At 41.2% G+C, this 27,101-nt stretch overlaps 2 protein-coding genes across 4 annotated transcripts in view; both read left to right on the top strand.

Moving 5' to 3' along the window:
• LOC131289575 (voltage-dependent calcium channel type A subunit alpha-1-like) overlaps positions 1-7,605 on the top strand; it is a 34,607-nt gene extending 27,002 nt beyond the window's left edge. For all 3 annotated transcript variants that reach the window (XM_058318860.1, XM_058318861.1, XM_058318862.1), the window contains exons 25-30: positions 2,487-2,599; positions 2,708-2,865; positions 5,663-5,893; positions 6,869-7,026; positions 7,093-7,370; positions 7,452-7,605. In XM_058318860.1, the coding sequence (XP_058174843.1) occupies positions 2,487-2,599; positions 2,708-2,865; positions 5,663-5,893; positions 6,869-7,026; positions 7,093-7,370; positions 7,452-7,605 (1,092 nt within the window). The remainder of the gene's footprint in view (positions 1-2,486; positions 2,600-2,707; positions 2,866-5,662; positions 5,894-6,868; positions 7,027-7,092; positions 7,371-7,451) is intronic.
• An 11,811-nt stretch (positions 7,606-19,416) lies between these two features.
• LOC131290058 (voltage-dependent calcium channel type A subunit alpha-1-like) overlaps positions 19,417-27,101 on the top strand; it is a 19,993-nt gene continuing 12,308 nt past the window's right edge. Inside the window, exons 1-6 of the mRNA XM_058319437.1 lie at positions 19,417-19,427; positions 25,034-25,195; positions 25,279-25,551; positions 26,376-26,473; positions 26,831-26,986; positions 27,053-27,101. The exon at positions 27,053-27,101 is cut by the window's right edge and continues 181 nt beyond it. Of these exons, the coding sequence (XP_058175420.1) occupies positions 19,417-19,427; positions 25,034-25,195; positions 25,279-25,551; positions 26,376-26,473; positions 26,831-26,986; positions 27,053-27,101 (749 nt within the window). The remainder of the gene's footprint in view (positions 19,428-25,033; positions 25,196-25,278; positions 25,552-26,375; positions 26,474-26,830; positions 26,987-27,052) is intronic.

Genomic DNA, 27,101 nt, shown 5'->3' with positions numbered 1-27,101 from the left:
GCGGTGGCATCGGGCTTGGCCACGGTCACGACAGCACGCTGGATCTGCATGGCAGTAGCTTGGTCAGCCTGGCACGCCGCACCACGATGCGCAAGCGGTCCTTCAGGTAGGTTCGTTCGGCCATTTTGGGTGCCCAAATCCCCATTCACACTCTTTCCCCTACTACCTGCCCTTGCCCTCCTGCCACCAATCTTCTTGCCACCATCAGCAAAAGTTGCCATAGCGAAGCGGCGCACGAAACGGCGAAATGTTCTGACTTCTGTATCCGTTCTCCATTTCTCCATAGGAACAGAAAGGTGATGTCTTGTTTCTCTCTGTCTCACATTGCAAACTAAAAAGCAAAAAGAAAAACTACACAAAGTCCCCATAGCGATGGTAACTTGCAAATAAGCAACATGTTTTGCGTTTTTATGTTCGTAACTGTCGATACTTTCTACATTTGTTTTGTACCACTCTATACGCACTATCCTCCTTCCTCCGAAGCCTATCACTTCTTCTGAGTTTTAGCTTCCTAGCCACACGCATTTCTAAGTTAGTACTTCACACGATTCCCCAATTCCATCGATTTGGCGTAGATTTTCGATAACATTCTAATCCACTTTCTCTCGTGTGTGCCCTAGATGACTTATACTCGTCTGTCCACCTTATTGCCATTTTTACATTCTTCTTCTTCTACTTCCGATGTATTTCTTCTCGATGTTTTTGTTACGTACTTCAGTAAATGAGTGTTTTAACTGTTTTGTGTGAGTGTGTGTTGTTTTTTTATAGTAATGATGCAAACTTTACTTAAACTAGTGGAGATTTAAGACCGAAGCGGCTAAGCGTTCGTTATTTTATGCTGAACTACAAAATAAAAATAATGTAGAATACACAAAGGATATCATAGAATTAATCGAAACTTACTCTCCCATTCTTTTTCATATGAGATCAACAGTTATTGATATTTTTGAACGATTTTGATCGCTCGCATTATTCAAATTCATTTAATAACCAAACTCTATTTTTTAATTTTCTGGCCAATTTTATAATATCCACAAATTGGTTTAACAGAGCTTATCTTATCGCGAGATTGCAAAGAGATTCCTTCACGCGACCAAGAACTCAGCTTAGTTTGGAAAACGAGCATGGCCATTCCTGAACTCCATGTAAACAAATGGATCTTTTGAATGAATCTTGAACCAGAACACTACTCTCAAATGAAATTGCTCTCAATGCTGTCGGATAAGCAAAAACTTAATGTTGTGTTGAAGTGTGCTAGCTCCAAATTTTTTTTTCAAACGTCGTTTCATGGAAAGATAAAATCATTGTTTTTAACTAAATCCAGGTAAGTAAGCTTTAACGGTGACTTAACCTAGATGTCAGAGTAGTGCTGGACACCTTTCAATTGCATAAGCTTGCTTTTTATGTGTAATTTGTAAATAAACATGTTAAATTAGAACATACAATCATAACAGTACCAATAAACGAATAGTGTAGATGAAGTAAGCTAGCATGTTTGAACTATCCAAATGCAATGTATAGATCGATTAAGCACTCAACTACAGTAAATTCAACCATAACAAACAATTCACACAGCAAACAGACGACACCCTTGTCTAGCAAACAACCACACGAGCACATTCACAAGAATTGTTCAAGCTTTTTGATTTTTTTTTTGTTCAGTTCACTTTCTTTTAACCATTAACAAGAGCTTCCTTTGTCGCTCGAAAACGTGAACTTATAACAAACAGAACTGGTTTATTCGGTTAAAATCTCGTTCAACCATGTGTTTTTAAAACTAAAGACTTAAAACAAAATTATTTTCTACCACAATTGATTTTCTTCCATCAATAAGAAAAAAACAAAAAATATAATGAGCTATTTTTTATCCATACCAAATTATTATCTATATTAAATTAGCTCAATTTTATCGATACCACAATTACTTTAATTGATGGACCATGCGTGGCCTAATTGAATCAAAAATACTAAAGTATGGTTTTAAAAGATACAGAAAAAGATTGTATTGAGTATGAACTAGCTCCGATCACTGAAGCTTATCAAAGTATTACCCTGTCCAACCTTCCTTATTATCTGATACACGATTCCTTGATCAATATGTGCAGTGGCCTAGTGACTATATATTTTTGTGTACCGTTGCAAAGCAGACTCGTGTTAACTTTTAGACAGTTTTATTATAGCGATCCGTTTATCTGTAGTGGACCTAGTATTGATGGAAACCAAACAAAGTAACGTAACGAAATGATTCAAAACCAGCGTTGCAACCCACCCGCAAAGGATTACTTCCGTGCCTCGGCACAGGAAGTGGCCTAACAGATTACGCAAACGTTACCACCAAGCCAACCAGCTAAGCCGGTGGGTGATCATTAACTTGGAATCTGTTTTCTATTGCATTCACCTGCCGACATTTCGACGCATTCATTGGCGTCAACCATTGGGACACCGGACTGTTGGTCAAACTTTCTATTGCCAACCTCGCCAACCAGGAGCTGCAGGATGTTTCAAGGCAACCCTCGCTGGAGTCCCTAACTCCGGCTGACGGTCATCTTCATCCCGGGCATGCATATCATAACGGGCATCGAAGGTCGCCCAGCTTGAGGTAAATCAACCGATCTAATGAGTTCAGAGAGGGAAACCTAAAATGTTTTATTCAGCTCATCACAAGCTGTTTTCTATTCCATTATTAACAATTTCATTCTCCATACAGACGGGAATCTCCACTGGTACGGACGCCAAGTCCGAGGAAGCGTCATCACCAGCACGAGATTGGTTTTTCCGACACCGTGTCCAATGTGGTGGAAATTCAAAAGGAGGAACACAGACGTGGTAGGCATCATTTCGGCTATGCGCACAGGCACAACCGAGGTAACATAAAAACTCATAAATCTTCACTATTGATGTTGAGTGTCGTAAAGCTGTTGCTTTCTACTATCGATACTGGATTCGTTTATTTGCTGCAGAACTTATTTGAAAGCAAAACCTATATTTATTGTATTGATATTTTTTTTTATTTGTTTGAACTACGGGGTTTATCTACGAGCTATAAACTGTACAAGACAATTATTTCGTTTAATGTAGATACGTGTCTATTATATGAAATCACGTTTCCGTTCAGTACTCCAATCCAAAGTAGTGTTTAATCTCTCTATACGTCCAACAGCTTCTTAGTCAAATTGGTATTATTAATTTTTATTGTACGTCAAAATTCCAAAATCCAAAACAAAAACTCAACATCAACCGTAAAGCTCTTGTGAGGGCTGACTGATTATGAATTTTTATGAACAACTTCTAATGGCTTGCAAAGTGTTTCAACTGGGCAAGTTATTTTCATCCACACATGCACAATATCCTTAGAACAAATTAGCACTTTTTAGCAAAATGTACGAGGTAGAAATCATTCGATGCCTGTAGTCGTCTCGGTTTTAGAGAAAATAATATAGAAAAATCATTCTAACTCTAACCAGAAACATACCTTTTGCTCCTAATTTCAATACCTTAAGACAATTAATTTTATATAGTGTATTTTCCGGTGGTTTAATATACTCGATATTAATCGACTAGTCAAATTTAAATTAAATCTATTACATATTATCCTTTGAAGGGCTCAAAATTGAGGTTGCTTAAACAAGCAAGTATGTTTTTCTAATATGACCCTTTGGAAATTGGGCACCAAAATAAGCATTCTGCAGGATTTATCATTTTTCATCCGTTCTGCGTTTAAAAGGATCACTTCACACTCGCATATCTTCTTCTTCTTCTTGGCGTAACGACCTCTTGGTCATGCCTGCCCGTTAAGGGCTTACGAGACTTGTTTCCCTGTTGTACGTAGATAGTCAGTCCTTTCGTACAGGGGAGGGTCCGGTCTCGGATTCAAACCCACGTCATCGAGGTGGTGAGTCCCGGCACTCATAGGCCGATTTTCTAACCGACGCTACCGCTCGGCTGTCGCGGACCCCCCCGCGGACACTCGCATATTTCCGGGCTGAATTTCTTCTTGCTTGATCCCTGCCCTATTGATTTGTTGCACTTCTTTGTATTGTGCTGGATTCATCATTCATCATCGTACATCTGATGATCGGATAACAGGCCAATCCAATGATTCCTACGATACCACCAACAAGTAGGGCATAGATACGTCCTCTTAATACCGTTGGCGCCATTTAGTTCGGCTTTGGTTTATCCACAAATTCCAAGTACCGGTGCTGCCGGTGCACAAAGCAAAGAGTTAGAGCCCCGCTACACGAGCCGCAAACTCAAAAAGTTCGCGGCGAAAAGAGGGGAAAAACCGAGAAGTTTACGTCAAAAACTTTTCAGCTCCGTGAGCCGAAAACTGCACCCGCGAAGTTTTTTCAGCTACCGCAAACTCAAATGCGCGAGAAGAAGAAGATGAAGAATAAATAGATGTAAACATAACAAATCTCAAAAACAAAATAAACGGACATACGGTGATAAATTTACGTGCTACGGTGATATTTTATCATTGGCTGGCGGGGGTCATGACTGGCAACAGCATTGGTACCGCAGAACGCGGCTACACGAACCGCGAAGATTTTGCGGGTCGTGTAGCGGGGCCCTTAGAAAAGAATACTGCCGACACACAATCCTTTTTGCAAAATTGTATGACAGTGTAGTAAAACTTGGGCAGTCGGGCTGATTGATTGGAATATGTTGAAATTTAATTTTGTATAAACATTTTAAAATCAAATACTTACTTAGCACTTTGTGTATGTTTACATTATCATCGCTTTGAAGAAAAAATTACTAAAGAAAAACTATGATTAGATGTAAAGTTATCTGAAGTAGAAAGCAAAGACATTCGATATACCACCGCATCGTATTTACCACTCCCATAAATTTTTTTGATTCTCAATTTCAAAATTAAATTAGTGAGTTATTTATGGTTGCCACAAAAATAACAACCATCTGGAATATTTATTTTCATTAGAAATGCTGCAATTTTGTGGAATCTGGTTAACTTTATTATATAGAATATATTTTTTGCTGTTATGAAATCGGAAGGAAATTGATTTAACAAAGAACTCGTAAATACCACTTTACAGTTGCTTTCTTACTTCTGTTTCTCCACATTTTATGAGACAAAATAGGAGTAATTTGTTTGTATGTAAATGATTTTTTTTTGTACTTTACGACTAATATTGGTTTATTAAATATTAATAGCCTTTAAAAAAAATCACCAAAGTTTTTGTGTTTCCCCAATGTAGAACATGTTTACCACCTGATAACATAACACGATAGCTGCACCTTTAGATAGTTGTTAGCACATCTGACGAGATTTCTGACGCTGTAAAAAGTGTTTCTCTAGTACCAGTGACTCACCTGATGTGTTTCAATGTGTCCTCTGTCTATCTCTAGCGATTTATCTGCTCAAATAGCCGAGCAAGCTACTAATCCCTGCCCGATGTGTCGTGAGTGTCCTCTTGCGCTGTTAGATTTGCATTCTCTAGGATCACGTTGTGGATTTGGCGCCGATTAGCGTTGTTGCGCGCCCGTCACCACATCTTCACTCTCTACTTTCTCTCACACACACTGAACATGGTGCGCTGGCACAGTAACAAACACACACACAAACACTCATTGCGTCCTTCTGAACGGTTGTTCCAATGTGTTCCCGTTTGTTGTTGTTTCTACTCCTTCGATCTAGGTTCCTGGTCAGCGTCCACCAGCCCTGCCCGTTCGCCATCGCCAAATCGTTTTGGTGTACATAGTAGTGCCCAGCATCGCAGTAGTAAAGACCGTTCCAAAAATCACCTTGTCCATCAACCGTACGATACGACGATCCTCTGCGAGCGATCGCGCTCGCCCAGTCCGGCCCAGCTGCTGCAAGAGCTGCGGGATCGCGACCAAGCCCGGCGGAAGTACCGCAACGGAATGGGTACAGGAAATCCAACACCTCCTAAGACGCTTTTATTTTCGACCCAAATACTTGTTCACTACTATTACTTGTACTACTTCTAGTTTTCACGTTACTTTTTACACTACTTCTACAACAACTTCCATTTCTGCCTCTATTTACATTACTACTACTGCCTTTTCCACCAACTTCTTCTACCTTTATTTGTTCCTTTGAACCTATTCCACAAACACTCACACACATGTTGGATTTACTTTGGTTCGCTAACCCCCTAGATCATGCTCTCTTGCGCATTGCGCTGAGAGCGTCCCCCATGGAAAAATAACCTTATCATAGAAGTGCCTCATGTCTCAACAGTGTGTTAGTTAGGAGGATCTTCTCTTCCGTGTTTACTCCACTCGCCCATTTTCCATGTATTGTGTTCTTCACTCGTCTCCTGATAAGTTTATACCATCAACATTGATCATTCCTATGCATCTATGTGTTAACGAGTAGACCGATGTAAACATAATCTTATCACCTCAACAAGTGTCATATAACAAGTGGCATGTAAGATTCATTACCCTTTCCAACACAAAATTGTATGTTGTATTTTCCGGCAAGAATGTTGGTAACCAATGTAAAATTCGTATCAGTGCTCGTGCTCTGCAGATGGTTTGAGAGGCCGTTCTGAAACTTCATGTATCGTTCTCCGTATCTCACCTGTTCCCGTCCATTAAACTCATACACCCTGTGTCCTTTTGTTCATAGTGTTCAATGTTCACTCCGCTATCGCTTTTTTATATACCGATGCTCTCTTAACCATTTGAGTCTGCCGTTATTTCCGTATTATTACCTGCCGTCTGCCTATATTACTTCGTTCCCACGGCAGGAGGTATCTTCAAAAATCGATGCAACTCATTTCATTGCTCTCTCCATCTATTTGTATCTCCTTTTCTCGATCGCTCCTTCTTCGGTGGCGTTGTTCCGTTGCGTTCAATTGTCTTTGTGAGCCAGGTTCAACAGGTTCACACGTGCAGCACAGCTATCCGGTGCTAGTTACACGCCGCCAAGGACATGGCCGCCGACTACCACCGACACCGTGCAAACCGTCGACACTGCAGCTGAAGCAGACCAACATCAACTTCCCGAAGCTGAACGCGAGCCCTACGCATGTAAGTAGACAAGTCCCCTCCTCCATGTGCGCAGTGTGTGTTGGAACTCCGTAACTGTGCTTTCAGACCGGCCACTCGTCCCACAACACTCCGCACAGTGTTCACTCGCTGCCCCAGTCGAGGGAGTTTCTCCGCGAGCGGGATCGGGACCGTGATCGAGATCGCGATCGGGACCTCTACTATCGTGAGCGCGATCGGGAACGCGATCGCGAGCGATTCCGCAATAGCCGGGCGGAGCGCAGCCACGACGACTACAGCCTGCGATTCGAGTTCCGCGACCGGGAGCGGGAGCTGTACGAGCGCGAGCGGGAAATTGAACGCGAATTTGAGCGGGAGTACGAAAGGTAGCGATGTTGAACATCTGTTCCGTCCGAGAGCAACTTTTTATTACAACGGACTTTTACACTCTTGACAAACTTTTACAGAATGGAACATTCCGTGCCACTGTCGTACGAGCAGGCGCTTGCCATGGGCCGCACGGGAGGCCGAGTGCTACCGTCACCGATCCTGAACGGTTACAAGCCTAAGGGGGCCCTCCACTCGAGGCACTCCGATTCGGACGACGAAGACTGGTGCTAGCACAGGGTGAGAAGACGGCCAGGAGATCGAAAGCGACGCGAGCAGATTTGGGTCTGATTCTGTGAGCTCCACAGTCCCGCCAAACCTCCACAGCGATTCGAGACGCTCCCCTAAGTAGCGTTGTAGGCATTCGAACGCGTAGCTCTGAAGCGGTCTATGAAACCGAATCAGCTCTGTTATGCAGATGCCACAAACCATTTTCTGGTCACCAGCGCTGGAACCAATCGCAAACAATGTAAGATAGATGGAGTTGGAGGCATAAATGTATTCCCTGTGCGGCTCGATATTGTATCAAACAGGCTGTATTAAGCAGGGCAAGATGTGCATCATTTCATTGAGTCATCGTTATCTTTGCCTAACCGGAATGTAGACCAATTTTCGCAATAATATAACCTAGGACGCATAGTAGTACGAACGTCTGGCATAGGCTTTTTTCGTTCTTATATCAACGGAAGTAGGTGTTAATTTTGGCTATAGGACGTTAATCTCCAACGGTCATTATCGTTACCCCACATCGGTCACTCAAATACCCTCCCCAGCGAACTACAGTATTTTATTCGCATCGATATACACTAACGTTGGCACAGGGTGGCGCAATTTCTTAGGGGCACCTTTTGGTTGAACAAAAACAAAACAGAAATGTTTCATCTTAGCGGTGGAGAATGGATGGATTAGTTTCCCATTCCATTTCCGCGAGAGTAGTGAGAATTGTATTACAAAACAAATTATACTATCTTGAGCCAACTGCTAGAGCTGTGCTACGGGTCCCAACCGAAGGGTTTGGGGGCAAGTTTTACCGGAGTTCACTAGTGTGCTACATTCACTAACGCATATACTGGAAACAAGACTGACATAAGCGGATAGTAAACTTGTAGAAAAGTTTAAAAAAAGCGAAGGCCAGAACGTAACTGATACTCGAAAATATCACGATGCTCGACTTACCACGTTCAGAATCGCCACTACATACGTTCCATCGATAGGGTAGCATGCTAGCAGAGTGTCAAGACTAGATAGGGATGATTCTAGCATTTTGCTGTGGGTTTTATTGGGGGATATAACTTTTTTTAAAGTTGTCTCCCAGCGATCGAGAATTGTCGCCAAAGCAAAACATATGAAACCAAACACGAAGTCATGGTAACACGAAGCACACATCAATGCAGGGAATTTTTATGTAGAAAAAGGATAAAAACTAGACCAGAACAAAAAAAAAGACAGGGACGTTAGCAATTATAGAAAGATATCCCACCTACATGTTTGTGTTGTTTCCTTAATATGTCTTATGATTTCTGCAGCGCTGAAGCTCTTTGGAGCCTTTCTTCGCTACTATTATCTGATAGCGTTAGGTGGTCGTGTAGAGCCGTAGAAATTGTTTTCTAGACTGCTCCCACAATTGCATCCCCAGATCGAATGTTTTATGATTCTAAGTAGACATCACAGCAACGCGTTACACTTACCATCATCGCACACGATGTTTAGAAGGTGTTTTACAAGACTTCGCATATAATCGGGTTTTTCACACCTTATGGTGACCGAATTTTTATTATTGGTCACGTGGATACCTATAGTTTGGGGATATATTTTTAGTGTTGCGGGTGTGGTTACACATTTCGTATTGATTAAAACAGTAGAATCGTACGCAGTCAGTACACACAGTTCATACAGGGAAGCAGTTAATGTAGATGAAGATTTTCTAGAGATTTCCAATTTACTCTAATGGCATTTGGTTCATAGCTTAACTCGCACAGTAGAGATTCACGTAAGTCCCCGCGCCACTCTGTGTCTAGTTTGTTCCCTAATTGAGTTATTTTCAACCCTTCTACATATGTAGCCTTCCTCGCGAGAACGTAATATTTGCGAGTTCAAATACCCTTTATCGTACCAAGTGACAGTGCGCGATTTTAGTGTAAGTAAAAATCGTTTGAAAAAGGTCCAAAACTGTAGTAATGAACAGTAAAACGAAAACAAAAGTCTTTTGCCGTTTAGAACAGATCATTAGACGAGAAATCGAATGAGGTTTAAAAACATACCCAGGCAAATGATTCGTACGATTGATTCAGCTAGCTTTAAATGAATATACTTCAAATAAAACCAAACGCCTGGAGAGAGAGCATAATAGGATCTGAAGCCGCGCAAACGGTTTCGTAAAACTTTAAAATTGTGTCGCTGGGTATAAAACCATTTAAGTTCCCTAGCAACGACCCCGCAACCACTAAAAACTATATAATTAAACCTAACACGAAAGATACACTTGCCAAAATTTAAAGTCTACTAATAACCGATCTTAGTGCTGTAAATATTAACAATAAGGTATATCAAAGAACAACTGATGGTACATGTAAATCCCGGAACTGTATGAAACGTGTTGTACCGCGAGGACTATATCTATTTAACCTTCTGAATGCGATGCTTAAACGACAGCAAATGTACTTCTTTATTAAATCTCTAACATTCCCAGTGAACAGCTTTCAAACATTATTAAACTGCCATTTTTCCACTACCTAAACTGTTGACACTTTGAAGAAAAATAGATGAAAGTTTATAAATTTATCAGCATCAAACACGAACTGTACCCGTTAACGAACCAGAACGTGGTACCTTTAACGGTGCTAAAGTATTGCAATGTTTGTGTTTTATTACCAAACACGTCTGCAACGGGTAGCAGCGTATATTTGTTTCGGATTTTCTTTCACTTTCCATTTCTGTAGGATTGTTGTAGAACCTTGCTTAACCGGCAATCTAAAGGCATCTCTACCTAATGCGTTACATGTTTACAGTGCTAAAGTGCACTAGAGGAACTTGGATAAGACACATTGTAGTAAAAATCTAAAGCTCCGTCTAACTTAACAATAGATATGGGCAAGTTAAGTGCAATCCGGTGATCCCGAAAGATAGAGGAGTCGAACTTGCATATCCCAAAAATAAAATTTCGCGTCACAGAGAAATAATATTCGTTTGCATTCGTTGGCGAATCTAAAACGTTGCAGATGAAGTATTATTAAAACATAAAGTAAAATAGGACAACAAATCTTGATGGTAAAGAATGAAAAAACCAAACGAAATCGAAGGCAAACAGTAAAATTTCGAGGCAATCGTGATCACGCATGGTTAGCTATTTTGTATGGAAGCATTTCTGAAAGCGAAAATAGATCAACCGATCTTCAACCGATCCTAATTTTTGAAATTGGAAGCTCATATTCATGAAAAACAGAAAATAATGTATCTGGCAAAAAATCGATCGCATTACAAATGTTATCGTAATGACTGCCGGTAAACTTGAAAGGCTCCACCCATTACGTACACATCCATTGAGAAAACCCCATTAACCGAACAAAAAACCTTTAGATCAAAATCTGATACACTATTTTAAAACAATTGGAAACCAGCACGCGGCACGCCAGCTCGGGAACCGATGTTGTAAATACATTTTTTCTGTGATACATTAAAGTTTACCGTAAAAAAATGAAACCAAAACAAACCAAACGATCGACGAAACGTAAAGCCAATGACGTAAATTTCTAGAGGCCCCATCTTGTCTCTCCCTTGTTGTTACGTCACCGTCGAAATTATAAAAAAAAACCTCGATAATGTTGCATTCTTTTGGGAGGATGCGTTTGTGTAGAATTTATACATTTACTCGGTCAACTATGTATATTCCAAAGCCGTAGCGAAGTACCACAAAGGTCAGCTTATGTGTTTTCGAACAACGCTTGACGTGAAAAAGCATATAAAAAATGGGGTTTACTTTCGGCGCTTTTGAGTGGGCATTTCTCCACTCATAAAGTCTATAATAAGGGTCGATTGATTAATCCCTTCGTTCTCCAGCCATATTTGTGCGTATTTGTGTGCAAAACATATAACTAAAAATGCAACCATTTCCGAGAAAGAAGACAAAACTTAGACCTAGGTCACAAGATTAAAATAACACTGTTACAGTCACGCTGCCCAAAGCGCCGTGTTAAAATGTGCTTTAAATAATTTGATCGAACCACAGTTAGTTGAACATGCTAAAATATTCTTTATCGGACAATTTTCCTGTTGAACTCTAAACGATAAACTAAATCCAGTCAGTTTGAATGGTTTACACTTGCAGGGTGTAGAAATGTTGGAAAATCGTTTTCAAACCTTTATCTTACAACGTCGAAAGGATAATAAATTTGAGGATCCCTGACGGCTATTACCAACTTTATAACAATATTATATCGAAAAACTTACCCAGCGGAAGGACACTAATGTATATTAGTTAGTATTATGTTTGAAAATCTGGAATCAAACGAACGGGTTGGTTTCGCCACGATAAAATCTGTTGAAAAACTAAGAAACTCTTAAGCAGTAACAAATAAAAATCAACAAAAATGCTAGGATAACCCGAAGAGATCAAACTGGTTCTTCCTTCGTTCCATCCGAAACTGTTCTGCAGTAATAATTTTAACCAGCCCTATTTCTATTCACTAAAAATGAAGCAACATTGTTACGAGGCGTAAAACTGCTGCTACTTTACAGATTTTTTCTGAAAACATGCAGTTTGATACTCACCTACCTAACACATTTTTTTTAAATCGAAATTTTTTAGCGCCACCTTTCAACAACATCGAAAAACATTCATAGTTTCGTAAGCATTCCGTTTTGAGGTAATTATAACAGTATCGTTATGTTAACTCGAGGGGTTCTACAGAAATGTCGTTAATTTTAAGGATATATAACAGCTTATGGATGTTGTATTGCTACACTTTTCTCACATTTTTTAAATGCGTATAAAAAAGGAAAAGGAATAATAGACGTCATTTTCTCCACAAAGGTGAAGAGCATGTGGTTCCTTAGAATATTTTGCATAGTGCTTTTGCGTATCATAGTCAAAACAAATCAATCAGTTTTTTGTATGTTAAAGATCCTTTCTGTGTAACGGGTAAAACACTGCAACGGAGTAAACTCGTTCTACGAAGAGTGATGAACTCGAAACGGACATTTTCATCAAGAATTTATTTCTTCGAATTTATATTTCTTACAGCTTAAAGCTTCGGCTCAAGGAAAATCCCAGAATGCGAGCTTCCTAACAGGACTCACTGAGTGGGAAAGAACAGTCATGTTTGTCGAAAAGCTCCACAGACGCGTTCACTGACGCTGCCACCCACTAGGAAGGTGAGCAGGTGAGATAAAGCTCATATCCTTACGATCCATCCGCAGCACACGGTGGGTGGCAGGCAGGTTCGTTTCGTCTCGTTCGCTCGCTGCTTTCTGGTGCCCTTTCGTACCAACAGCTTTCAGTTGCTACCGGCATTTTGCGGCATGTTCGGTCTCCCTTCAGCAAAGCAAGGATTACAATACGCATCTCTTACCAGCCTGTTGGGGGAAGAAGGCAACGGGACGGAATTGGTTCGAGCACGAGCATACCGAGCAGCGATCTACCGACCGACCATCACGAGCACCTTTTCTGCAGGTCGAGGTGGCGATTTCGCTCGTCGACCTACTCAGAACAGTGCAGGCAGGCATCGAGCCGAGACCTCGTGAAAAGTTCGCGCCCGTCCGAGCTTGGAAAAAACCAGCGCAACGTGGGAGGGAGACGCCAAATCGCGACCGTGCTGCTAGCGAGCGAGCGAGGATGCGTTTGAGCTGGTGATAAGGTGAAGAAAAATGTCCCATTGCAAGCTTCCTGCTACATCCTGCACCAACTGCGAATTGGCTGTTATAAATCTGTAGGGAAAGAAAAGCGTGTTTTCCAATCCGTGAAAAGCAGCACCAGTGGAGACAACAGATAGTCCGCTGGGTAGAAAGTATAACTGCAGCAATACTGGAGCCCTCGCAAGCTCGCAGAAGTTGTGCAATTTGTGAACCGTGCCGTGCGGATAGAATGTGAAAATTTCCCTTCCCCACCTGCGTTTGCGGTCGTAAGGACGGGGGAAAGCGAGTGTTTTCGGTTGCAGCATTACGTGTATGTGTATGTGTGTGTGTGTGTGTGTGTGTATATGTGTGTGTGCTGCGGTGGTAAAGAATGCTCATTCTTGCATGAGGCGAAGAACCCTAGGAGCTAAGGCTGGGAAATATGTGAAAAAATCATAGCAATGTTGCTTCAGTGCCAATGTTTGCAGGTTGTTCTGCAAACACCAAAGTCTTGATGTGGGTGTGTGTGCGCATGTGTAAAATAATTCTGGTTCTTAAGCGCAACCAAAATACTCACCGTAGCATTGTACACCAGGAGATTATATTATTACTACGCCCGAAATGTTCTTCCCCAATTCCGTTATAAGAAATTAATGTCCGAAACCATGAATCAACATTGTGGAAGCCCCGCCAAAGGTGAATGAGGGATTGGAAAAAAGATCGAGCAACGAGCAGAACACAGGACACGGAAGCAGAACAAAAGGTTCTAAATCGGTCCGGCTGTGTGGTGTAGCCGACCCCTTGGACCCGAAGGACTGCGACAAAGAATGTGCTGGGTTATTGCGCACACAGGTAAAACTGTGGAAAAAAAAAAATAAACCGAACGGGATACATACAGCGATAAAAATAGATTGCCCACAAATGTCAACAGTAAAAGGTGGATATTCGCTTCCATCATCAATAAAGCGAGTTTCGAGTTCGATACACAGTATCGGTAGAGTCCATCCTGGTTGGATGACCCAACCAAAGGCTGTTTTATCGAGTAAAACGGATGGAGAAACTGCCTCCACCACGGTGGGATCGAAAGAAGACGTCCTGCTTCAGCGCGACCCGGTTTTGGTGCCGTTGGCCCGGGATACGAAATGTTCGACGGAATCTGCCCCATTTTTGGCCACCGAGCTCAGATGCGTTAAGCTTGTGTTAGTAGAAGTACGATGGTGTGTGTTTGTCTGTGTGTTTTTGTGTGCTAACGACAGCAGGCGAATGGCGAGGGATTTAAAATTAATTTCCGCTGGAGGGTTGCCAGTTGTGCACTCAAGTGTAGAGATTTAAAGAAACAGAAGAGGGCAAGTCACGGCAGGAAGAACGGTCGCATGCGAGCTGTGGGTGGTGCTATGAAACTACCATTCCCTTCCAAACACACCAAACCACAAATCACACACACAAACATACACACACACATACACGGAATATAAAACGCAGAGTTGCATCGATTGCTCTCAATTACCGAACCGGAATCTTCCGGATTGGATCTAGCTAAATTGGACTTAATTATGTGCAATGGCCAATCTCCTATTGGATTCAATAGCCTACAAAGCAGGCGTGTAATGGATTGTAGCTGTCATATTTGCGTCCAGTGCTGCCTGGTCACTGATAATTTTCGGATTTTCCTCCTCTTTCCACGTGCAGGCTTCGTTGTGCAAATACGGTGTAAAGCGTGAGAAAAGAATAGTGATGATCATTCGGTTGTGCTGATGTGTTGTGAGGGTTGATATTTGGAAAGGTAAGCAAGCGTTCCAGATCGTGTGTGCGCCTCCGGCTTCCCGTTTTCGCCCGAATCTGCCACAAATACTCCGGTATAGTGCCGATTCCCAGGTGCAACTGCCGCAGGCGGGCAACGAGCGATCCTAGGATTACGATCAGTATACGTTGACGTGCGCGATGATACTGACTGCTGAGTCTGTGAACGCCAGTTTCCAACCAAGGGCGTGAATGCGGCGCGGAATAAGTTGTATGGATGTATATAAATTGTAAGGTGAGTAAATGCTTATTTTTTAAGAGAACACTTAACGAGAGCAAGGGTTAATTGTTTTGTTTAGTTGAAATCTTTCAACGTAAATATAAATCTGTTTACTTTCAAAAATAAATTAAACAGTTATAATAAACACCTTCGCCGAAAACCATGTCCCTGCCCCAAGCTCATGTTGTGAGGTGAGAAATTTTCGTGAGCCCGATTGCTGGTCAGGTTTACCTAGTTGAAGAAAGTGTTGTCGCACCAGTTGAAGAAAGTGGTTATGCGTACGACGTGAAATTCGACTCAAAAAATAGGACACCCGAGTACCGAATGTGCCGGCCCCGAATAGGAACGATACGGCGGCTTGCCCGAGACAGACTCGACTTCCGTTCTCAGACGGAGCGTATGAACGAGACAGACAGAGTTCCGTGTGACGAAAAAAGACAACGGGTTAAACTACGACTGTTCAGTTTGGAGCTCTTCCCGTCTGTACGGGAAAGATCGAATCGCCGTTCCTTTCCTTGAGCTGGGTTTGTAAAAAATGAGTACGCTAGCACTGATCCATTAACCGTGATGTTTACTAGAACGCCAAACCAAGCCGTGGCCCGCTTTACTGCACCGACCGAAAGCAGCGCACTGCAAGCGCGCCATGTTGGCAGAAATGTTTATCACCGCCAATTGGACGGAATGGAGTGTGAAAGGGGCGGAGAGAGAGGGGGGATTAATGTGACAGGTATCAAACCCACTTTTGAACCTAACGCTTCACCCCATTCACATCGCGGTCCTCGTCCCATGGCAACGCAGCGAAGGGACTGTAACAATCGAGTCGTTCGGTAGGAGCAGGAATGGAGTCCCTGGAGTACGTAAGCAAAACAAGTAGTGCACTTATTTCCTGGTCAATGCACCAGACCAGGCACGGGGGACCAGTTGGAAGCTGTCCAAGAATAAAAAAAGTGTCGGCACTTAAAATAACAGCCAGCACTGGAAGTGAGCGTGTGTTTGAGGGTGCTTGGCATGAACGTTTGGCCGATGGCTGTAGCTGCCTACCATCGTTCACGTGATTCCATCGAAGGTGCAGAACCTGCTTAAAGATTCTCAGTTGTTCCTCAACGGAGAGTGAAAGTTTCTACACCCGTTCGCTGTTGACGTAATAAAAATTTACGGTCCGCTTTATAGTACAAGGATAACGACTGTCCACTGGGGAGAGATGGATTTAACAAAGGCGTACGGAAGGCGATATCCGTATTAATGGATAGGCATTTTGCAATGCTGAGATGAACACAAGATTGCAGACATGTTTTAGCTGCTTAAATTATGTGTTTATCCGGAAACCAACTATTCTATTCTATTTAGTCAAAAACATCGCTCTAAGCTCCCAACACACAGTTGCATAGCTCCGTAGCTAAATTTGCCTAATGCACCTTTCAAATGAGCAAAACATGCAGCAAAGCTGCCTTTCCTTAGCACGCGGCTTTGTCTGTGGCTGTGTGTATGAGGTATAAAACTCAAGACGCTACTGACAAGCGGTTATGGGCAACCACTTTGCCGTCCGGAGGCGCGTTCGAGGATGGACTGTTTTATTCTTGTATACAACCAATTTGTGTCCTTGTCGGAATGCGCCGGTTTCGCGTGCCTTTTTTATCATTTGCCTACCAACTTGCTAGCCAGCCTCGTGCGAGTATGGGGTGGTGATAAGTTATGACACACTGCGTTTGATCGATACATTCGTCACCCCTGTGTGTCGGTTAAGAAAACGTTCCTTAAATTCGATACATCCGTTTTGCACCGACTGGCGCTCCGAACCATGTATGGATGTTTGAACAATGCACCAAAACGTTCAAACCTGCCTAAACAAAACGACCACTTCTTTGCAACGTCAGGAGAAGAATAATCTTATGCTATCGAAAAAGTGATACAGAACATGCTAAAATTTTCTACTTTTTTTATAAGATTGAGCATACCCACAACCCAATTCGAATGGTTTCCCTTCAATATTTGTAAATATTCTGTCATAATTTTATGTATTAGTATGTGTAAGAAATCTGCTTAATTCCGGCTACTGCAGAATGGAGTGCGTTCATGTTTACTTACGTGTGTACTTGTGTTAGAAGGGCACTCAAGAACATTTTTTAGTGGGAAAAAGAGGGAAGAAAGTATCACATGTTTCGTATTACGACCCAGTACAAATACACACGAACATGCCCGAATGCTGGAAAGCTTTGCAAGTGCTTTTGTTGTTTACAAATGCAACTCTTTCTGAGGGCATGAAATCAAATTACTATTTTGCTTTAGTGGTGGTTATATCTTCACATGTGTGAAAGCCCTTATCGAATATGAACGGTATGAATGTGATGCGTTTGAAACAGATTTGACAAAAGCTCAAGGAGGTAAATATTTGTCTTGGGTTCCTTTGTTTGATCTTAGCCCAAGCAGCACAAAGCTACACATATAAGCATTTTTTTTTTCTCACGAAACCGTGCAAAGATGATGCATCGTGTTGTTTCTTCCAATATGCTGCACGATCTTCCATCCTATGTTTCTTCGATTGATGTCACAAGGTCAGTAGTTTTGACAAGTGGTTCTAACTTTGATCAACATGTGAATTTAACCCAAAAGAATTTGTATAAAAGTTTAATTGTCATCAATAGTTTACTTTTTAAGAGATTTTGCGGAAGAGTTATGATAAATTTACTGACTTTAAATTTAACCACGATTTTTGTAAGTTTAGTTTTCCTTATGTAAATCAAACTGTATTAAATTGAAGTTCAATTTATTTATTTATTCAATTGTTTGCATCCTTCGTGGATGCTTCTTTTTCAATTCCACAAAATAATCATCTAATAGCTGAAAAGCTTACAATTGTCACAACTTATAAGTATTTAAACAAATCAAAAACTGAATGTCAACGCTCATATATTACAACTTATGAAATGTAACGATTTCCCGCTAAAATAACTTCGAAATTCACATTCACCGATAACTTTATGTCTAGCCCAAACTCAAAAAGCAATATTTATAGTTGAGCCACAAAAGTTTCGATTCAATGGAATTGCATGACCCTGTAGGCTTTGTTCCCGTTCGGCGTTCTTTATTCTCAGAATCAATCTTATTTGCATCGGTTACGAAAGCAACCAGCAATTTGCATAACGCCATTCAATTTTCCAACGTTTCTAGGTAACGTCGAATATTTTAAAATTCTGACATGCTCTATTTTGTCCAGTTGAGAAGAGCTCCAATTTTTTTAAGTTTATAAGTCGGCTTTAAATGATTGGTAATCGTAGAAAACCTTGTGCAAACACTTAAGCTATGCATTTGTCAGTCGGTTGCTCAGTACAAGCACTTTATGCACCTGAAAAGGTATCCAGGACCGCATCTTGCAACTGGGCCCGTTTACCTCTGTATAATGTATGCTAATGTATTCCACACCTTCAACCCCATACGCCTTCAAAAGCCTTGAAAAACGCTTGCTGTAATCGTTAGCCCTCGCTCAGATGCTGTCGTGTTACTAGTGGCTCTCCACGTTTTTTTTTTTTTGTTCACTTCTTTCCATCCCCAAACGCCCCGCAACTCACTCCATGGTCATTCAATGCTACAAACTAGGTTTCCTTGTAAACAGTTTTTTTGGTTCCTTTAAAGTATCGTTTTCCCCATCGCACTGATTTCTACCAACGAGTGTTGTGACGATGATGCTGTTGTTCCTTGTCAAACGAACCACTCAGTCGCTCGCAGGACATCCGCTCCTGTAAATACACGTCATCGTTTACTGCTTGTCCCGGTTACCCAGCGCCTCGTGAACCAGGCTACCACTCAAACACTCACTCATACAGCGCTGGTTGGCTTTATTGTGATGCTCATGGAGGCGCCTGGTGGGCCGTAGCGGCCGTGAGAGCTTTTTCCGACGGTCGCAGTTCATGTAGACGCAAAGGAGTCCCGAGAGTTCCACTAGCTTACACGACGTTGAAAGGCAATCTGCCGTGCCCTGCTGGGGCCAGTTGCGTCCGTTCGTTGGGCCGTTCGATGCGTGTTTTGTATTCGTGGCGTGGACCGTCCACTTTCAAGCCGTGCGCCTCGCTGAAAGTGTGTAGTTTTGGTGGTTTGTTTTTTCTATTTCCAATGTTTTACGTTACTTGAGAGCATCCAAGTGCCGTTGGCCAGCGTGTGAAGCGTTCGGAATCGCCACCACTCCAAACCAAAGCCATCAAATGTACAGTGCGTGAGTATTAGGCATTTGCAACGTGCTTCCATCGTGCCAACGGGGATGATGTAGTGCACGGTAGGAATACGAAATGAATGGACATCCAAACGCTGCTGTTAGCGTCTTCGTTAGTCGACAAATTTTGGCACGTACCATGGAAATTTTACGAAAATTCAACAGCTATACTGTACGCCACCAGGCGCCTCCATTGGTTTCGCCGAACTCTAACAATTATCATTAGCATCACTCAAAAAAAAGAAAACCTCACGTTATGTGACAGAGTGGCATTTTTCCTTGGCCATGGTAATGGTGAAGCAACCAGAAAGGATAACAATCTCCCAGGAAAATCATGATTTTTCATTTCTTTCGATTAGTGGTCAAATGGGGCCTCAGGGGAACCCACCAGCGTTTCGTCAAATTTATATGTACAAAGGGATGTACGCGAGGCGTGTGCTACATCTGTGCGGGTCTTTGCACTTTCAAGTGTAACGTGATTCCGTTTGCCAAATTCTTTTCCTCTTTTTCCTACGCTCGCCTTGTCGTATTCTACGTGAAAAACGCTCAAGTCAACCCGTGCACACCACGAAAAGGAAGCAAAGGTGGATCGATAAACAAATATTCACTACCCAACGAGCGTGTGCCTTGCGCGCGTGAGTGTATAGGTTGGTGTCTGTGTGAGTGTGTAACCATGCGGTGTGTTAATAACATGGTTTGTTATGCTTCTCGCACGATGCGTGAAATTGCTTCAGTCGATCGTGGACTCCAGGCCGTTGCCTGGAACGAAAAGACAATATTTCTGTTTCATTCCGTTCCTAGAATGTCGGTCACAGTCGTTCTCTTATTCCGTTTCGCTCTCGAGCACCAGAAGGTCGAGATATCAAAGGACCAGAACAGCAAAAAATAACACGACTGGTCCAATAAAATGTGCCGAAGTTTCGTAATTTTAAAAGCGCCTCTTACAACGGCACTTATTGGAGGAACTTTGGCATCCACAAGGCTCACGGGCTCGTCCTGGCGCGAGCGCGAACGCGGAGAGAAAACTCGAAACACACAGCCCTCCAGGGAAGTTACACAGCCGCGGGCAAAATCCTTCGGTATGGATTAGGAGTTGAGCGATGGTACGGCCTGTCGCCACCGCGTTCGGGTGGCGTCTTTGTGTCTCAAACCTGCCACCACTCGCCAACCAGTTTAACCAGCCGTTCCTACCGTCGCTGTGTAACGGAGCTTACTCCCGCGTGCAGAACCATCACGTTCCTCCCACCGAGGGGAAAATCTCCACATAGGTCCGTGACTTGTGAGTTCTGAAAGACTGACGCCGCTCTTCGTATAGCTGTTCGTTTTGGAAACCCTCCCGAGCGTCCCTTTTCGAAACGCAACGCATACAATCTCTTTGCTTGCTAAAAGCAACACCATGTCGTCTAATCTGTCGTCATCGCGCTGACGTCACGCTTTACTTCTGGCTGTTTGCGTGCTAAACATTGCGCTGTCTTCCATGCTGTCCCTGCACGTTGTCCTTGAAATGCCTGAAAGAGAGTCCATTTGTACACCTTTTCTACGTGAGTGCTCATGTGCGCGGGTAAAATGTGCCACGATCCGGGACAACCTATTTTTTTTGTTTTTACTTTATTTTTCCAAATGCACTTCAAAACCCATCGGTGTCGTGGTTCAAAGTCGTATGTAACCGGTCCCATGACACCGCACTGGTCGCCTGCATGTGATTGACATGATGCAATGGAAAATGAATTTTTAATACCTCCCCATGAGAAGCTTTCATGCGAAATGGGTCACCTTGGGGACTACTAGTCTTAATTTTGAACAACGACAATGGTGCATATTCGTCTGTACATCCCAAATGCCTGCCTTTTTGGCTTGTTTACTCAAGTCTTACAAGCCGTACAACTTCTATTCGCACGGTCATTCTATCGATTTAAGCTTATCATTTTAAAGAATACCGTTGTTTTAAGCTTAGGTTGTTTAATTTAAGGTACAAATTGAGCTAACAATTTCTGTTTCTTTTTAAATGACAATAAATTACGAGAAATTTCCTAAACAGACAAAACCACCTGTAATATGGGAGGAATCAATGTTGTTTTAAGAGTGTCCAATAATGCATTTTAAACACAATACGGCAACGTCTGTAATATCATAATAAATAAAAAAATTCATTTTAAACCATCTTTCTACACTATGCAAATTAAGTTTACCGAATAAACCGAATACTATAAACTGATATATTTTCTATAAACTATAACTAACCCAAATGGTTAGTATAATAATAAAAATAATATAATAATAATAACCCAAATGGTTTCTTTTAGGTCACAGAAGCTTTTGTCGTAATGTGGCTAGGTTCGCTTCAAGATGCCTTGCAAAATAATTTAATTTTGGTAAATTAGAAACAAGTTATAAACATGGCAAATTTTCAACTAATTTTGTAAAACACCATTTCTCTTGAAGCACCACATCGGAGTAAATTCCTTAAATTGATACTTTCTATGGTGTCTTCCATGCGAATTAAGTGGTCCATGTTTTAATACAACCGATTTTAATGGCAAACCATCTGTGAACCTAAAATCTGCCATTGGTAAATAAATGGCCTGTGTTTGTATGATTTAAAATGATTGTTATTTGATATAGACTTTAATGTTGGCATCTAATAGTTGACGATTGAAAACATGTTATGCATAATACCTAATATTTTTAATAGAAAACCTTCTGATAAACAATCTGATTTTGACTGAGGGTTAAGTAATTGTCAAAAATAATCTCCTTGAACGCTAGATCCATTAAGGTTTCCATTCGATGCTTCATCTAAATTAGGTAAATTAAACCAGTCAGAATATTGAATCAGTGTAATCCTTTTCATGAAAAAGCAAATGCATCAACAGGGGATTATCTATTGCGATGGACTCTAATTGAAACCTCATACATAGTCATAAAAGAAAAGGAAATCTTAGCACTGCCAAATTTCAAATGTCTAACCTCCGTTTATTGATCTTCTTCAACTGAACAGCCTCGAACTCATGGCTGTTCGCATGCATTTGCTCCCGTTTGGCTTCCACCTAGAAAAAAAGTAGAGACAATAATCAAGTGTCACCAATACAAAAACCAGCCGATGATTCATAGCAAACCCCCCGGAACCGTTCAGCAGGCGCTCAACTCAAACTGTTTTCTCTCGACATTTAATGTTTACCCACCGTGTTCGCTATGGCACGCCGTCGCTTGCCAACTGGAGGGGCGCCAAAGTCGAGTGTTCTCTTTCCAGTGACGCTCTGATTTCGAAGGAAGAAAGATTGACGAATTGACAGAAGATTGATGAATCATTAATCGGGAGTGATTTTTGGTAATCGGACATGCGTTCCTAACAAAACATCCGAGCCGTTTATATTTGTTTTCCATTCTGCTGAGTGGCAGTTCAATTCAACCGATTAAATGTCCCATAACGATAGGAACCCCCACCGTCATGTCATATGGTAACGGTCGAGCTACATATATTCACATCCGGTTACAAAGGGGATTAAAATTCATTCAGGCAGAGTTTAAGGGCCTGATTTTTTAAACAAATTAATGTCTACATATGGATCCATTTATCAATTAACTTAGTATTAATGAATGGTTTCCAAATTTATCCATTGTATGAACATTTGTTTATTTATTTTATTTGTTTGTTTATTTGTTTTATTCATTTGTTATTTTTAAAATGGAACATTATTTTAAATTATTTCAGGAATGCATCAAACTTTGTGAGGCTACTTAGGGTCTCCTAACACATTTTATGCAATAATTAATGTAAAATCATGATTTTATGTTGATCAACAAATCATTGCTTAGTTTAGTCCCATTGTCAATGATTAATCAAGAGCAGTATAAAAAATATAAATCAAAGATGTTCAAAGCACTCCCTGCAACCATCGTGACGATTAACGACAAAGCATTAAGACTCCATGCCATAAAAAAGATAACGTTTGTAGTTACAAAGTGACAAGATCCTTTTGGGTGCTTTGGTGAAATGGTTGTTCCCCTAATACATCTCACTTGAAGCGCTGATCGATAATGCTGATTTGCTCTGGTATCGGGAAGACATTAGATGCCTTAGTCGACTCACGTTGCCACGGTATCGTGCTACCCATTAGGTCGACACTCAGCCTCTGCGCCTTTCGTGCGATTCGACTACACGTTTCGCCAGCGTGTCATCAGGGTAACTATATCCTTTCATCCGTGGCGAGTGCTTTGTGCTACATCTTACGCACCATCCACACCGTTAAGTCATCTTCCTCGGTCGAACCTTGACCGGCCCCACCACCACGGCGACGGAGCCACCACTCCAGCACGGGCCGTTCAAGGCAGGCAAAAGTAAGAGGCATCTTTTACGATTCCGATATTAGCATCCAGTATCCTTTCGAACTCCGAAGCAGTCAGTGCTCGCCGGCTCTTACGGTCGTTTGATTCTGGGCTCCGAGTGACCACAGTAATATTACCGTGTGGTACTAATCCGCATTGTTTCGAGTGTTCCACGATGTTTGGTTTCCTCGAATGGTCGGCTATCAAAAAAATAAAGTGATTATGTGCGATCTTGTGATTGATAGTTAGCCTGATAAAGCCAAGATGGACGGCTAATTATACTGCAGATGCATAGAAAACGGATTCTTTTGGATATATTGTCTGCATAGTTTTGTTTTTTTTTCTTTTGTGTCTTATCTAAACAACACCCGTCTGACAGTGCAACCACTTAACACAAAGAAAAGTCAAAATGAAGATGGATATACATGCAGTTTGGCAGTAAGATTAGTTGTTAACTTTTTCGATTTCCTTATTTATTTTCTTTGCTTAACAAACGGAACATGCCTATATGTTAAAAATTTTACCTCCGTGACAAATGATGTAGACAAGTTTTTGCTCTTGGCAAATGAACTGGTTCAAGTGGATGAGATCATCAGAGTGATATAAAAACGTGGGGGAAAATAGAATCACACTCAACAAAATTGTCTTTCCTCTATACGTGCCGAGTTTGCCTTTTAAGTTCAGCATCTCAATCTTAGTATTTTAACCTATTAATGGGGTTTGTAAAGCTAATAGCAATAAAATATGGTGAATATATTAATTGTTTTTCTGGAAAAAGACTCGAAACTAATCATAATCATCATAAGAAACATGATTTTTTCTTTCATTTGGCAAGTTAAGACATAAGGAATTAATTGCACAACTAATATTAGAAAACAATATCCATATACTGTTTATATAGTTTATCAAGTGAATGAACTTCAAAACCCTGTTCAATTAGAATAGATTTATAAGTGGCGTTTTACTCTGCATATACACTTTTGAAACGAGAATTTTCAGTTAAGTTTTGATAATTATTATTTTGTTTAGAAACATTCATTCGTAATTGGAACAAAACGGTAAAACGCAAATGTAATGTTAACGCTAGTTACTTTGAAAAACCGACGCTCTTTTTTAGGTTAAAATTTAGCAGCTGTTAAAAAATACCATTCAAAAAATATTTATATGGTTTCATGTTAACACATGACTCGTGAAAAATCTGTTGATCATTCAGACGTTATTATATAAATAGATTATATTAGCAACGAGAGTCTGATCGAGTGATCTTTTTAATGTTTCAATAGGCTAGCAGCGTCCCAAGAGGAGGCGCTTCCTGATAAGGACAGCAGCGGGGAGGAAATGGGTCCAAAGAAGGGCAAGAAGGGTAGTCCCAGGCATCGCACCGGCCCTCCACCACCCGGGCCGTCATCGCTGTTCATCTTTGCGGAAGATAATTTTATAAGAAAGTATGTAGTGTAGTGGTAAAGCCGAAGATCGTAGCTAAGGGCACTACCACCGGCTAACCAACGATATTTTCGCACTCTGCCAGGACAACCAAATTCATCATAGAATGGCCGCCGTTCGAGTACGCCGTCTTACTGACAATCATCGCCAACTGCGTAGTGCTGGCGTTGGAGGAGCATCTACCGCGAGGCGACAAAACGGTGCTCGCCCAGAAGCTGGAACTAACGGAGAGCTACTTCCTGTGTATCTTCACGATCGAGGCCGCGTTGAAAATCGTCGCGCTAGGGCTCGTGCTGCACGCCGACTCCTATCTGCGCAACATCTGGAACATGATGGATTTCTTCGTCGTTTTCACGGGGTAAGTGGGGCCACTTTTACTACAACCGGCGGTTAAAAGTGAACATATATTTACCAACAATTTTCTAGCTATCGTGTAAACATTAAACAAGCAAATAGTCTTGTTAACGACCAGTTAGTTTATAGCCCTATAGCTTGGCACAAACGTTAGTGCTAACTCACTAACTATATAAAACAAACATCATAATCAATAGGTTTGCAATGAAGGCCACAATTTTATTTGAGACACCTATTTAATTTAAAAAACTTTTACCCCTAGTTTTTCCTTAGCGGTAAACAATGCAATTTTCTATAGTATTTTATGCGCGGATATACCAACTCCATGCAAGTATAGAATTAGAAAAATTAAAATAGATTAGCTTAGTGTGTTTCTTTGTTGGATACATTCTTAATCAAACTAGCCCTGAAATGTACATTATAAACAAATGCAAAATCATAAATCTATTGCGAGAAACTAGTTCTATAGCTTGAAAACACTATCTACATAGACCTTCCTAAAACACATGTTCGATTAAGATCAGAAACGATGTTGCCAGTTGTAGAACAAAGTACTACATTTGAGGGTTAACATTAGAATGTTCATTGCTTGGAAAGCATGGAGTTATGTAATTCATCAATTGTCCTTTGAAGTTCATTTTACAGCGTACCTCGAATATTAATTAATCATTTCTAGTTCTTCAACATGAGTAATTTAACAACGAATATTTCTGTTACAATCTGAAGTAACATTCCCGATTCTACCGGAAGTGGAATTTTCTCTCCTCAAAACTTTGGAAACAATAGTAAAACTATGGATTATAACAAAATCATAACCCCTTTCTATAGGCTCGTGACGTTGCTTCCTCTTCCGCTCGACGTAGATCTAAGAACGTTGCGGTCGATTCGTGTGTTGCGACCGTTAAAATTAGTTTCTGGAGTTCCTAGTGAGTAGTTTAGTTGATTTATGTAGCGTAGTCATTTCCATTCGTTTGCTCTCATTATTAATATTATTATTAGTGATGAACTTATTATTGGAAGAAAATTCAATCAGTTACTGATGTCATTGTTTATTTGAACGCCTCATATACATATGTTGTGAACATTAGAAAACCCAGTCCAAAAGTCTCATGACGTATAACTGTACAACATATACAATTTCATCCATACCATTAAGTAACACCTCAACCAGCTTCATAGTAGCATATCCAGCACTTTAAGAACCAATCAAAAGCCATGATCATCTTTCTAATGCCTCTGTTTTTTCTATTCACTTGCGTCGCGTTCCGGTGCGACCCTCGCAGGTCTACAAGTTGTGCTAAAATCGATCATTAAAGCTATGGCACCGTTGCTACAAATCGGACTTTTGGTCTTGTTCGCAATCGTTATTTTCGCAATTATAGGATTAGAATTTTACTCGGGAGTTTTGCACAAAAGTTGTTATAGCTTAGAGAACGCCTGTGAGTATCGTCATCCGCTATCGCGATCCGCTTGATCTTACTGTATGCTTCTCTCTTTCTCTGCAGTTGAAATCGTCGAAGAAGGTGACATGCCAACGCCTTGCTACGAAGACAA

This window comes from Anopheles ziemanni, chromosome 3 (assembly GCF_943734765.1).
Source record: "Anopheles ziemanni chromosome 3, idAnoZiCoDA_A2_x.2, whole genome shotgun sequence".
Classification (NCBI taxonomy): Eukaryota; Metazoa; Arthropoda; class Insecta; order Diptera; family Culicidae; genus Anopheles; species Anopheles ziemanni.
This window is presented reverse-complemented; position numbering and strand designations above follow the sequence as displayed.